The sequence below is a fragment of the Rhyacophila brunnea genome, unplaced genomic scaffold (assembly GCF_057557595.1).
Source record: "Rhyacophila brunnea isolate RB1 unplaced genomic scaffold, BYU_Rbru_1.0 scaffold_16, whole genome shotgun sequence".
Lineage (NCBI taxonomy): Eukaryota > Metazoa > Arthropoda > Insecta > Trichoptera > Rhyacophilidae > Rhyacophila > Rhyacophila brunnea.
In genome coordinates, this window is record NW_028232816.1 from 748270 (window position 1) to 762941 (window position 14672).

At 33.8% G+C, this 14672-nt stretch overlaps 3 protein-coding genes across 5 annotated transcripts in view; 2 read left to right on the plus strand and 1 right to left on the minus strand.

The window, feature by feature from the left end:
- The window catches only part of LOC147074107 (uncharacterized), a 404768-nt gene that overhangs the window by 144930 nt on the left and 245166 nt on the right, over positions 1-14672 (minus strand). The window lies entirely within an intron of this gene.
- LOC147074109 (uncharacterized) overlaps positions 1-14672 on the plus strand; it is a 287538-nt gene that overhangs the window by 75745 nt on the left and 197121 nt on the right. The gene's annotated exons all lie outside the window — the stretch shown is intronic.
- LOC147074114 (uncharacterized) lies at positions 1881-10670 on the plus strand. The gene is made up of 5 exons (XM_085943894.1): positions 1881-2027; positions 2432-2581; positions 6299-6436; positions 8314-9685; positions 10564-10670. Exons 1-5 carry the CDS (start codon positions 1881-1883, stop codon positions 10668-10670), a joined length of 1914 nt encoding a protein of 637 aa, XP_085800020.1.

Below are 14672 nucleotides of genomic sequence, written 5' to 3' on the forward strand. Positions count from 1 at the left end.
ATTTACTTATTGATTATGATTGTTTTATTAAAATGAAAATTAGTAAGTACTAATTTTATTTCACCGGAGTAAAATTGGACAGAGTTTATATTATTTTGTAGAATGGTCAAAATAAAAAACAAGAGTTAGGTATGAATGACAATAATTGATAGTAACCCCTGTTTCTTTTAGAGAGTTTATAATAAAACGTTGATATTTAAAGAAAATTCTGGTTACCTACTTAAAAACCAATAACTTCATTTTTTCACCAGTTTGATTTATAAGTTTAATGCATAACGCAGTCCAGCTTAGGATATAAAGATTGAATTGCTACCTATATTGTGTTTCTTTAGTAAAAAGTACCTATAAAGTTATGAAAATATTCAGATGAAACTTTCATGTAGGTATCTATTACTCTATTAAGTACATTATTATGTATTAAATAGATAGGTTTTAGAAATTTACATTACTTATTTTTTATAAATTATTGTCATGAAACGCATGTTTTTTATAGAGCAATAATAATTGTTTATTTGTAAGAATTTTCATTAATGTAGGTAGGTACTCAGAATATTTTTTATGTAAGTAAACTAATTTACAATGCTACCTATATTAAATATAGAATATTTTTCTAATTCTAATACAATTCAATTGATTATTGTTTAAAGGCTTAAAATTATCCAATAAAATATACATAAGACGCGTTGAAAATAATATGTAGTAGGTACCAACCTATCATTTGACTGAGTAAAATAACAAACAAGACAGAAATTTATTCGTGCCACAGTACATTGGTCATCATCATCAGCCTGAATCTATCCACTGCTGGATGAAGGCCTCTTCAAGCTGATTCCACTTCTTTCGGTCCTGTGCATTGCGTTGCCACGTACTTCCGTAGAACTTTATCATTTCATCGATCCAGCGGCCACTAGGTCTACCTTGCGGACGTTTTGTACTTCTTGGTTACCTACCACTGGATGATTAGATTTGTCCAACGATTGTCTCTTCTTCGAGATATGTATCCAGCCCATCTACATACATACACAGTACATAGGTACCTACCTAGTCGATATTTTTATTCGCTGAGCTTGAATTGAAAGGTAGGTACCTAGTACCTACACATTCAAAACAAGAAAACAAGAAAACAAGTCACAAATCCAAAAGTTGTAGGTAATTAACAATATTTATTTATTATTTTTGTACACGTTGGAAATTCCGAATTGGTTGCAGAACCACCTACTTTTTTATATCTTTTGCAACACTATCCGGCACAAAAATTAAAAACTTGACACGAAAATACACAATACAAATTACCAGCTGCCTAAAAACAACATTAATAAGAGTCGACGTTTGTAATTCTTGTCGGATTTCATTACGTCACGTCTTTTTGACCTGTATGGGGTATTGAGAAATCATTAATAACGGAGGACTATGATTTTTTTACACTTTTTCATTAATTTTCCTTATTTTTCATTATTAAGACAAAAATACACATTACACGTGGATTATTACATGTGAGTGTAGGTAGGTACTAAGTGTGACATTTCTTGTGTTGCTCAGAGCTCAGGCGAAAAAAGTCCAGTTAATCTCGCGTGTCGGTGATCACACTATTATAATATTACGAGGGTAATAAAATGAGACATATTATTATTAGACATTATTAGTTTCCTTTATAATTTATTATTGTTTCCAATTCAATTTACTATTTAACAAGCGGGATGCCTTGAATTTGATTTTTAGAATAACGGTTGCAACTATGTTTCTATAATCTAAGGTTGCAACATTCTCCATAGGTACTTTTTGTCTATGGTAATACGAAAAGTATATTAGTCTATGGTGATACGGCTGCGTATATATCTGTCACTGTAATCCCAAAGATATTTCCAGGTTAAAGACGAAACATGGACATCAAACGTGAACCAGAAGACTTCGAACCTGACACGGAAGAGCAGTATTTGTTTGAAGTGCCCATTAATCACATAAACAGCCCTGGACCCGTTACCGAAATAAAGCAAGAGAACGCCGATTATGCCGGCAGCATTTGTGAGGTTAGTTTTTTTGAACCCTTTTTATTTTACTGATTAAATACGGGGGTTATACGACAATACGATGTATGTTAAGACGGTACTCCAGTGAAACGGCAAATAATTTTCAACTGTATGTGCGACGAAATTTTCTACTCGCTTTGAATCGGAGAGCGAACGTAGAGCTGTGGTCACGTCAATTTGTTTCGTGATGGCGACGGGGGTATTAATTAGTATTTTCAGGTCCCGTCGGGTTTTTCTAGTAGGCATATATTTGATATGCTTTCAAATTATGTATGTTCAATATAAAGAATGATACATTCTCAAATTTTGTTATTAGAAGCATGGGAGAGGTCTACGATTGGCTAGAATATCGCGTACCTACAGTAACATCATATATTTAATTGTAATTACATGTATTGTTTCAGAGCAATCCACCAGTTATCACAAATGTGCGATCGGAGATTGATTTTCCGTCAATTAGTATGAAGGAAGAGTTTCTTGAAGACACTCCTCCATTCAACTATGTCGATCCTCAACCCGGATGCCCGAATACAAAATGGAGACCAGCTAGTCAGGTAGTATTGTTTTTATTATTAAAATTTTAAACACTAAACAACGAAATATCGTTGTTCATAATAACAACAAAACATGCTAACAACGATCGCTGTTGTCATGTCATAATGCTTGAAATAGTAAATTATTTTGGGAATGGATTTTTATTTTGTTTGTTTTGCGGGTAGGTACCTACATAGTTATAAAACTCTTATTCGTGCACTCATGGCTGAGGATCGTGACCACATTTGAATTTCATTGTGGCCCCAGTCAGCTCTTTCACTTGGTCGCTCCAGCGCGCAGACGCTCTTCCTCCGCTTCGCCTTCCCTGGAGGCCACCCAAAACTATCAGTCTCTCCAGGTTGTTCGTCCGCGCCTGATATTAAAACATCCTAAATCGTTAAAAAAGCAAAAAAAATATCCATCTTTGTCGTACCCTCATGACTGAAGTGACCACCTTTGAATTTCGCCATTCTTTTAGCGACCAAGACCTTTAACCCCTTTTGATCTTCCGCTTCTCTCAGGATTGATTAAATGGTGCTTACAGCCATATTCTTCACTTGGTCGCTCCAGCGCGCCGTCACCCAAAACCACCAGTCTGGACAATATGTCCAAAAAACTGCAGAATGCGTCTCAAACATAAATTATCGAGAGCCGTTTCTTTGTCTGCAGTCTCTGGCTGATTGACTGGTTCGTCCTGTGCTGTCCAATAAATACGGAGCATTCCGCCTAACTCCACATCTCAAACGCATCAATTGCCTTCCGCTCCTTTGCCTTAGGCAACACCGTATTACAATATGGAGAACAATAATGTTTGCACGACCATCTATATAAAATTATCTAGCTGAAACATTCAAAAATGGGTTGTAGGTATTATCTATTAAGTGCTAGGATTAATTTTATTAGTTTCCCGCATGTAACGTCTCGATGTCGCACACTCAATAAAAATGTAGGGTGATTACAAATAATACCAAATTATTTTTGCCAAGAATAATTATTATAAAAAGTAGCAGCATTTCTCTCCGGAGATTTGAAAATCAGTATAGCAGCTGAGCTAAATGTTATAACTTCGATATGTTAGTTCGATCTTTATGGTTTCTATCGATTGCAGACATCAGACAAATTTTATTTTGTTTTTTATTGGTTTTTTCTCAGTTGATTGTCAAAGGAGTAATAAAATTAATGAAATTCCGCAATTCGAAGCTTATAGATATCCGTGTGAATATTTTTAACACCTTCCAATAATTGATAGGTAGTATACGGTTAGGTGAACTTCGTTCGCCAATCTTCCATACGCAATGGTACACAAAGAAGAAAAAATAGTGCAATATAATTTTATAAGGGTTTTTATTTACTTTCATGTTTTTAAAAAAAGATTAAATCGTTAGCATAAGGTTATCCAAAAATCATAAAACATTATTGTTGGATAAATAATTGCCTGTATTAGATTTATGATTGTAGGAAGAACTTACATGATGTAGATGGTAGGTACTCTGAGCACCGGCTTAGCTCTTAAGGCTGGTTCGGACTAGTCGAGTAAATTAGTCGAGTGGCGAGTAATTTAGTAACTAAACATGTATGAACAGACAAATTTATTCGTGTAATTTAGCAAAATCATTTAGTCGAGTTGATCCATTTTGTTCTATTTGTTCGGTCGAGTAGTGACCCCCACCACCTCTCATTAAATACCAAACAAGCCACGAGTCTTTAAGTCAAGTTAATTAGTTGTCGTCGAACTGCCATCAATCCTTCTAATATATTATAAAGTTATTAACTTATTTATTTTTTTAATTATAAAAATTTCAATAAAAAAGATAATGTGAGTGTAAAACCAAGGCATCTGCAAATTTTACGATTTCGAGATTAAATTCAAAACAACCGCAAAAGTCATGAACTTGATAATGTAAAAGTGAAGTAACTGAAAGAACATGCAAAATAATGTAGATATAAACCAATATTATGGTTTTTTTAGAAACTTTATTTTTCCTAACAAAACGAAGACTTCATATCCTAATATATCCAAAATATGTATTTTGCAGATGCCTTGGTTTTACACTCACGGTGCGAATTATTTGTTGAATAAAAAAAATAGTTCACTTTTAATTTTTGCTTTGTTACATTACATTACTTTGTTCATTTTGACACGTCACTTACTAATGTACTGTGTTCGGACATTTTTCAGTAACTAAATCATTTAGTGGTAACTGCATCACTCGCCACCCGACTAAATTACTCGACCAGTCCGAACCGGCATTTAGGCGTCGTCGAGAGCTCAACCCATAAACGGTTTATATTACTTTTGTATTATACTGTATGATGCTAATCTTACATAGTCTATAGGTGGAGGAATGAATTTTGATGCTCGCTGCTTCAGTGTTGTTAAGTCACTAAATTATCCATTGTAGAGCAGGCCTATAATTACATATCACTTAATATCTAAAAAGAGTTAATTGTGATAAATATATCACATTTTTTACTTTACGTATTCTGGCGGGCAATCATCTAAATAAGTTAATCGTCTGAACTGTCAAAAATGTTATCTTTTAACAGCCCCTCGACTGTGTTAATTTGTAGAGCGAGACAGTATGTCAATTTTCCATATGTATTGAGAATTGAGGAGCAAGAATCCGACTGTTTTGAAGTATGATTACGTCACGGCCGCTGTCTTACAGCCGTATTCATACAGTTTTGAAGCGCGCTCAACGCAGTCTGTGGTTTATCGGCCGAATAAGAAAGGTATAAAAAATGAGATGCGCACAGGAATGCGCACGGAAATGAAACATGGCGGCCGTCCACCTCCAGCCTCCTGTCAGTTTGATACATGACGGAGCATACTTATATACATACGTAAAGAGTCGTCAAAAATGAATTCATAACAAGTTTTACTTGGTTAGAATTGTCGTTATACTACAATATAATATGTAATACATATAATTATAATTGTAAACCCCATCAATTTTGTAGATTCGTTAGAGCATGTGCGAACTTTAAACAGTAATTATGCTGTTTAAAAAACGCATCATGAATTTTAATCCATAGTCTAGATACAATGCTCCCGTGGTTCGATTACTCACTAAAGACGTCATAAAAATGCAGTATTTCCCATGAATAAGATGAATTTACGTATCATTACGATAAAATAGGTACTACATAATAATATGAGGCTACTAGGTAGTTACTGTTTTATTTAAGATATTATATATGCAATTGGAAGCAGTCTGCATTGTTTCAAAATATCACTTAAACTGTAATAAACAAGATTAAAATCTCCAACACACTGGTAAGAGTGTCATAATGCGTATTACGTCAGAGATGTGACGTCACTATTCAACAGAGTCTGTTTAGGTTTATGCATGCAATAGCTTGAATGTAGTTTGCTGTTCTATGGATGCGCCAGTTAATTTATAGTTCCCCGCGAGCTTTCAAATATTCAGTGGCTAGTACCAGCTAGTGATAACATAATATTGGTTTTACGCAATCGTAATGACATGACTAAGAAAATTGTAGATAATGATGTTATGTCTGACGTGTCAATACAAAAATTTTGCGTTTGGCCGTCTCCGCTTGGGTTCGGGTGTATTTGTCAGCACGAACATACCTGCATTTGACTGACATGTCTACCAACGTAAATTTATATACCCACAGGACAAATAGAACAAGGAACTTTAAGTGGGATTTAGAGATGATAATTAAAACAGTAATTTAACCATAAATTATTACCCGCTGTATTAATTTTTCAGAACTCTGCGACGGAGCCAGTCAACATAAAATTTGAGGTCGATTTTCAGCAAGTTTATAAAAAAGACGAGTTTCCAACGAGCTCAACCAATTATGACGATACTCAACCTGGTTGTTCAGAATGGACGCCAGATGATCAGGTATATTCAATTCTTTTATTAAATACCAATAATTCAATAATTGGAGGGTTATAATGTGTTAATATATGTTTCTTCATCGCTTTTTTAGGTCAAGAAAGCCAATTAAATTTAATTATATAATGTCAAAAAGTTTATTAAAGCGGCAATCTCAGGCAAAAGATCTTTATATAATTTTTCACTATTCGTTATCCTTTCACTCGCATATAACTTCTACAGCTCTACGTGCTAAAACTGGACACACATGTTGCATTTGCAACCGGAATGATGTTAAAGTACACTGTATATACCTATTTATTTTTCAAGAATCCGTCTGAAACTAATTATTCTAACAATTGTTCTTCTTCCGCATGCGAACATCTTCTAGCATGGATGTTGTATTAACATTGAACGGATATCTTAACAATTCATTTTTTTGTTTATTTCTATATTGTATATTGTTTATTTCTGTGTGTAATCGAAAAAGTAAGCTGCTTGTTAGCTGGCGCAACCAAAGCCCGTTACAGCGCGTACTCCCACCAAACTCTTCCCGTCCTACAGGGGGTACGCGTACCACACTCTGGGAAACACTGTAAACCAACAAAACCCTGTTTTATTTAGACATGAATTTTATCAAGTACTATAAGACCCAATGAGGTTCGGTCTTTAAATATACGACCATATATTTCCGATACAACATTTCACGGTGCAGTTTGATACGGCGAACTGCATACGTGCAAATTTCCGGAGTTGGTCTAACTTTGCTTAACGTACTTGACGACATTTCAAAGGACCTTCCTAAATTTAATTAAAGATCAATAAATAGAAGCATCATGAACAATCGTCAGCCTATGGAGTCTGCTAATATTGTAATACTGGACTACGTTCATTTAATTAAGCTTTAAATTAATAACATTTCATGAATCACATAATGTTAAGTATCTTTCTATATAAATCGTTTTTATCTATCCGGGGTTTGCAGTCCGCCATTTTTAGACTTTCTTTCAAATATGCTTAGTAATACCTCGAAGAAAGGCGCATTATGAAGATTCTTCGGATCAGGTAGTTTAAAGTCATCGTTTTGTTGGTGTGTGTGTGTGAGAGAGGCATGGATGCCTTGATAACGCATTATATAACAGCAAAAATATAATATTAAGAACACAGAATTATAATTTGTTAACTTGCGCAAAGTTGGATTTATTATAATTAGAAAAACATTATCATTATTACATTATTTTAATTTATTTTATTTTGTTAACTGTCAATTCATGGTGGAACTGCATTGTATTGTTTTTTAATTTAATAAAATGCATTTTTTTGTAGTACTTATTCCACTTTTAATCAATAAATTAGGACCGGTTTCGTCCGCCTCAGAGGGACATTTTCAACTGAATACATTTTTTTAAAACAATATTTATCAAACGAAATCCAAAGCGACAGAAATAATATAGGACAGTAACCTTAAAAGCAGATAGTTTTTGTTACGCACTCGAAAGGTGTATCGTGAAAAAAATGCTTTTAGTAATATTTATTTATAGGCAGGGGTTGTGGACTTGCGCGGTCAATTGTTACGATTTTATATTAGATATTTGATATGGAATTTGAGTCATTTTTTTGGAAAAAGTATATTAAATTTGGTATTAATATGTATTGAAATAGTTTGAAATTATTATTTTATCGTATTTTTTTTAAGTTTCATATTATTAATAAGTTGTTGGTTCACAGCTTGAAATGTTGCTACTTTGAATTTCAGAGATGCGCGTAGCTAAAACGATACAACTCTTTAATTATTTTCATTCGCAGTGATGATAGAAGAATTAAATATAGAAGAATAAAATAAGTATACAATATGTCTATTATTGCTGTAAATAATGCAATAAGTGTTTAAAATCTTTTTGCAGAATTCTGCTCAGCGATGGTCTACAGGGCGCAAGTGTGTGAGTCCACTGCCTATCGTGAATTTAAATACATTTTATAAAGAAGGTGGCCTTTTAGAATGTGCATCCAAAGAACTCCATGAAACGATGACTCTGCATCCAGAGATCACCATAGATGACCAGTCCATCAAAGAAAAATTGCAGAAACCCTATCTGCGAAAGGTGGCTCAAAAGTCTAAAGCTTATAAAACACATAAAGCGATGAATTCCGGTGTTGTCAAAATCAACAGAAATAAACCTGAAGTTGATAAATCGCACAAATGCGATGTTTGCTCATTTAAGTGCTCAAAATCAAGTAATCTGAATAAACATAAAATGACACATATTGGTGAAAAACCATTTCATTGTGATGTTTGCTCATTCAAGTGCTCGTCATTAGGTAGTATCAAAAGACATAAAATGACACATACTGGTGAAAAACCATTCCATTGCGATGTTTGCTCATATAAGTGCTCGCTATTTGCCAGTCTCAATAAACATAAAATGATACATACGGGTGAAAGACCATTTCATTGCAAAGTATGCTCATATATGTGCACGTCATCCAACATTCTCAAAAGACATCAAAGGAAACATACTGGTGAGAAACCATTCCATTGCGATGTTTGCTCATATAAATGCTCGCTATCCGTCAATCTAAAATTGCATAAAATGAGACATACTGGTGAAAAACCATTTCATTGCGAGGTTTGCTCATATAAATGCTCGTCATCCGACAGTCTCAAAATGCATAAAATGACACACACAGGTGAAAAACCATATACTTGCGACGTGTGCTTAAAAAAATTCACGCAGTTAGGTCATCTAAATATGCATAAAAGGACGCATACTGGTGAAAAACCATTTCATTGCGATGTTTGCACATATAAGTGCTCGTCATCAAGTAGACTCAAAAGACATAAAGGAACACATACTGGTGAAAAACAATTTCATTGCGATAATTGCTTAAACAATTTCTCATCATTAAGTAGTCTCAAAAGACATAAAAGAACACATACTGGTGAAAAACCATTTCATTGCAATGTTTGCTCATATAAGTGCTCGTCATCCGACAGTCTCAAAAGACATAAAATGACACATACAGGTGAAAAACCATTTCATTGCGATGTTTGCTCGTTTAAAGGCTTATCAGTAAGTAGTCTCAATGTACATAAAAGGACACATACTGGTGAAAAACCATTTCATTGCAATGTCTGCTCATATAAGTGCTCGACATCCGGTAATCTCAAATCGCACAAAATGACACATACTGGTGAAAAACCATTTCAATGCGATATTTGCTCACATAAATGCTCTTCATCCGGTCTTTTAAAAACGCATAAAAAGACACACACGGGTGATAAACCACACACTTGTGATGTGTGCCCAAAAAAATTCTCGCAGTTAGTTAATCTAAAAATGCATAAAAAACACATACATATTGATATAAAATTGAAGTAATTCGATGTGTATTCATCTAATATCTCGCGACCTGGCAGCTTACAATTGGGTAAAAGAAATTGAGTGTAATGAAAAATCACATGATTGTTGTGTGTGCCTAAGAAAATACCTTATAAGTGATAACGTATACTGTAATGTAATTTTCATGCGTTTGTTTAAGACAATATTACATAAAAAAGTATAATATAATCTATTATGTTGCATGATGATATTATCTTGTGAGAGTTTTTAACACACACACAGTACGTTATAAAATTAGACATAGTTATGCAGAAAGTAGCCAGTCCACGAAAATAAAAAAAATAGATATGATATAAATCAGATGCGAGAAAGTTTTCTCTACGTTCTGCTGAAAATAGCCAAGTCGCAAAAAAATATTCTTGAAATAACATACTATTTACAATTTTTATTTTATATACATTTTTAATTTCATCTTGTTGCCAAAGTGCCATTATCTCAGCTCGACATTATTGTGGACTGGCTACATTCTGCATAACTACGTTCAATTATGCGCAATTACTTAGTATAGTATCGCGAATTAAAGTCAGGTTCAACAAATCTTCTCACATTATCACACATTTTAGCATGGTTTCCAAGATGATTTCTCTATAAGTATTTACCAATGATTCACTCTGACAATGAAACTTATCTTCCGCTCCGGTTTTACTCCGCTGGGGGGTAGGTACGATTAAAATTTATATAATTACATTTATGAAGTACTTTAAACTTGAGATAAAGTTAGAGCAACCAAATTAAATATTCATAATTTTCCAGAAAAGCCGGGAAATAAACTGCTTTTCTGTAATTGGTCCAAGGATCTGGCTCTGGGTCTGATGGAGGAGGTAGAAAAACTGCCCCATTGGTCCACTTTTCGCGTGTGAACATGCCCCGAAAAGTCATGTACGACCTTTTTCTGTATTTTAAGTTAATAAAATCCATATTTCAATGACAAGTATTTGAACCCTTACGCGTAGACATATTTTCTTAATCAAAATTATGAACGATTCTTTAGATAATCGATGAAAACATAAATTTAGAGGGGGGGAATTTTGCATCTGTGACGTCAATTTTAGGGGAGACCCTTCTGAAGGGTATAAAAAGACGTGTTTTTCTATACAAAGTCAGTCGTCGATGTTCAATACTAGAGTTAAGTTCTCTGAACCTGTGTAGCTGCCGAGCAAAAACACAGAGTAAAATCTCGCGTTGTTGAAAAATTATCGGGAAGTTTTTCACGTGAAAATAACGTCGCGTTATATTCGTGACGTCATCACGAATCGTGACGTGGGTATTAACGCGTCGACGGAAAATATTCGTAAACAAACAGATACGTCATTAAGTATCGCGTCATAAATACTTCGCGAATCTTCTATAAATGTAACATGGTTTCCCAAACTTTATAGTCGGCGACTCATTAATATATAAGTGTGCAGCCATATATAGCGGTTAGTTTTTATATAATAAATTAATTAAATAAGTTTATAAAATAATTATAATATGTATTTAAAGTTAAAATATAATGTTAAATTGTTTATAAATGTCAACTATAATAAATTGATCTATGGAAAGATAATTTAATAAATATTTGAAGCTGAGCTTGAGTTTTATTTTTAAATAATTTATTCTACTATCTTTTTCATGGAGAAATAATCCGATATAAAAACTAAGTGACAGTCGATCAGCAGTTTTTGACATTTCAAGTATATGGTTACGAAATAAAATAAAATTGGAGGTTAATAAAATATTTAAATATCTTGGCGTCAACCTATTACTAGGTGGCGATTCTTTTTGGACAATTAAATAAATAATATTGTTACAGTGTGTTTAATAGTGTCGAACAGAACTTTAGTTGACTACTCCCTCCTACTTAGGGCTGAGCTAGCTTAAGCAAAGGTTCTCAAACTGGTCTAAGGGCTGGGCCGGTTGAGGGTATAATGCCTTTGTGGTAATACCAGGACCGAGGTAAAGTCAATGGCTATATCGTCATTATTTTTTTAATATTATAAATAATTACTAACCGTGCTCTGGGAGGAATAGGGACCAGTGGTGCAAGGGGCGCTGGCACCCTCCAAACATAAAAAATATTAAAATGATTTTAAGCATTGAAATTGAAAGGCAATAAACAGATATATCTTGGGCTTAGACAAATAAAAACACGGCAATAAAAATAATTAAATTTGTATTCTTTATTCTATTCTCCAATTTTATTCTGTCGTATTTATATTATTGTGTCTATAATATTATTATGTCGGTTTTTTTTAGAAACCCAATCCCTAATGGAACTGTCAAAAAATTCTCGATGTCCACCCGAATTCCGGAGTGGTGTAGGTCATGAATGGGGAGGGCTGACAGGGCTCAAGCCTGGGAGCCCGGCGTGCCGGGTTGACCAGATAAGTGAAATAAACACACATCATAAATTAGTTTCAATAGAATTAGGCCATTTTAAATTTATTATATAATTGTGCAATATTATGTTCTGATTATTATGTGTCGATTACTCGACAGCTCCATTATTAAGGTAGATGTATTAAAAATTGCCAATAATTCACTGTATAAGTAGATAGGTACCCTTAATTTGAACTAAAACACAACTTGAAAAACGTTAATGCAGTGTTTTACACTGTTTTTAATCGTAGAAGTAGGTAGATGGCCCGTTTTAGAATGTGGGGACCATGGTGTAGGTACGAACGAGGTATAAACGAAAAATTAGGCTGTGTTGTGTTGAGTAGGTTTGTATTTAAGTAAAATGCAATAGGTAATATTTTTTTGTCCATTTTCAATTAATATTTTGGAACCTCAATAAAAAAAACCAAAAATCGACGATAAACATTCGGCGAAAAGAACGACTACACCAACTACTAACTAACAGTCGGTGGTGGTGTAAATCAAAAGAACATTTCGTCCCCTTATTGCAGAACTAGCCTAACTGATTTTTAGACATTTTACAGGAGAGCACTTTTAAACTTTATTTCGTCATTAATTTGAAAACTGTAAATACAAAAAAATTGATTTAAATATATGATAATGCATTGGTTAAATGCTTTGTTTATGTGAAAAAAAATACAAAAAAGTATATTCCGTCACATATTTTATGCAGATAGGCTACTTTTGCACTACAGTATTTGAAATCAGAACTATCTTATTTGAGTTAAGCTTCTTCTGCATAACTATTAGGATATGGTTGTACTACAATAATTCAGATCAGAACTATCTTAATTGAGTTAAGGTATTTGAATGCGAACATAAGGCAATAAAAAATGGTACCTTAAGCGCATTAGGAAGTTAGGTTAAATTTGTATAGCACTACAAAATAAAAATTAAATCTCAAGACATAGTTTTTTTATTCACAAAATCTACCAAACACTTCAATGAACATAGGTACTTATAATATACTGTAGTTATTAATGAAAGTTAGAGTTCAAGAAGTTATATAAATGAAAAGGTAATAAAACCTATTACTCATAAGCATTATTTTTAATTTAATCACTGTCGGTTTCATCCCTATTCACTTCTTGTGGTGAGGTGATCAGTCCTGTATAGAAGGAATGGTAGTCAACAGGGATTATTTTCTCCCGGCAAAGATACATTAGGTCACAATGTTTTAGCTTAGCTATTGGTATGACCGAACTTCTTACTGGCATCAATTTGAAGTCAGTTATCTTTTAAATTAGTGGTCTACGACTACGCTCAGCTGTATTAACTGGTGCAGGCGAATCTTCAAAGTTGTACTCGATTTGGAGTGTGTGGATTTTCTGGCATTACTGAGATTCGTTTTATCTTTTGCCAAGAAAATTTGATTCCACGTTCATCCTTATCCCAATTTTTGGTTCTTGATTTCAAGCAATGTAGGCGTAGGGTCTCTTTCTACATGCTGATCGTGCTATTGAATACCACTAGCTCGGTGTATATACTGGTATTTTCTTGGCAGCCCTTTTAATAACACTATGAATCGAATCAACTTCATTCTGCGTGTGACCTTTTTCTGAAAAGATATGTGTTATTTTACAAGAGAAATTGGCCGCACAGAACATGTACATACAGTACATGAAATGGATACAATTTTTTCCAGCACGATTATCTGAAAAAAATATGAATCCTTTCCGATACCTGTTGTTTGATGAAATCAAAGACACAGCTTCCAAATTTCACACACTCCTCTCATTCCAATTGATTCATGCCACATAAAACAATGGTCTTGTTGTGATCCTAGATCATAAATACTGAGATTATATGTGGCATACTTTCGTTTATGTTTATAGTATAAATGTGCGGCTTCTGCTCTGGGATTTGTAAGACTTGTTGTTGCGCAATAGGAATGTTTTATTTAAGTTTGCCTGCTCCTTGACATCTATTTTAACTTTCGGGTATTTTTTTTAATTTTTTAGATGAGCATCATATTCTGCTTTCATAATATCTTTTTCTTCATTACTGCTCTGCTCATATTTCAAGAAAAAGTCACACTGGTCCTTCTTCGGAGTAAAGAATAATTAAATTCATTACAAAATATGCCTCTATATGTAGGTACATTGAAGCAATGGCTACTGTCAAGCTTTTTTCTTCGTAGTCCTTTTTATATAGGTCAAACATCTTTGTTATATTTAATGCTGCATCCAAGTACTGCTTCGTGGTCTTTTTTCGGCAATAATGGCTGCTTACTGTAGAAAAGCTGTTAATGTGATCCCTTACGTTTTGCTTCATGTGGTCGCTTACCGCAAATATCCTCTGCGACCCTCTGCTGTCATCAGCAACCGTGCTTGAATTAAGGTGGTATGAATTCTTTGCAGCAGTCTTAACCATTTGATAACGTATGCTCAATGAGTTTAAAAACAATTGGCATATTTTAATCTTGTTAAGATCTTCTGAAAGAAAATTGAGTTGTCAGTCAT

What these genes read in the sequence shown, in the direction of transcription:
- LOC147074114 (XM_085943894.1), top strand. Translation starts at nt 1,881, where the DNA reads ATGGACATCAAACGTGAACCAGAAGACTTCGAACCTGACACGGAAGAG. An exon ending in ATGCCGGCAGCATTTGTGAG is followed by an intron (nt 2,028 to 2,431) that starts GTTAGTTTTTTT and finishes GTATTGTTTCAG; the next exon opens with AGCAATCCACCAGTTATCAC. An exon ending in AATGGAGACCAGCTAGTCAG is followed by an intron (nt 2,582 to 6,298) that starts GTAGTATTGTTT and finishes TTAATTTTTCAG; the next exon opens with AACTCTGCGACGGAGCCAGT.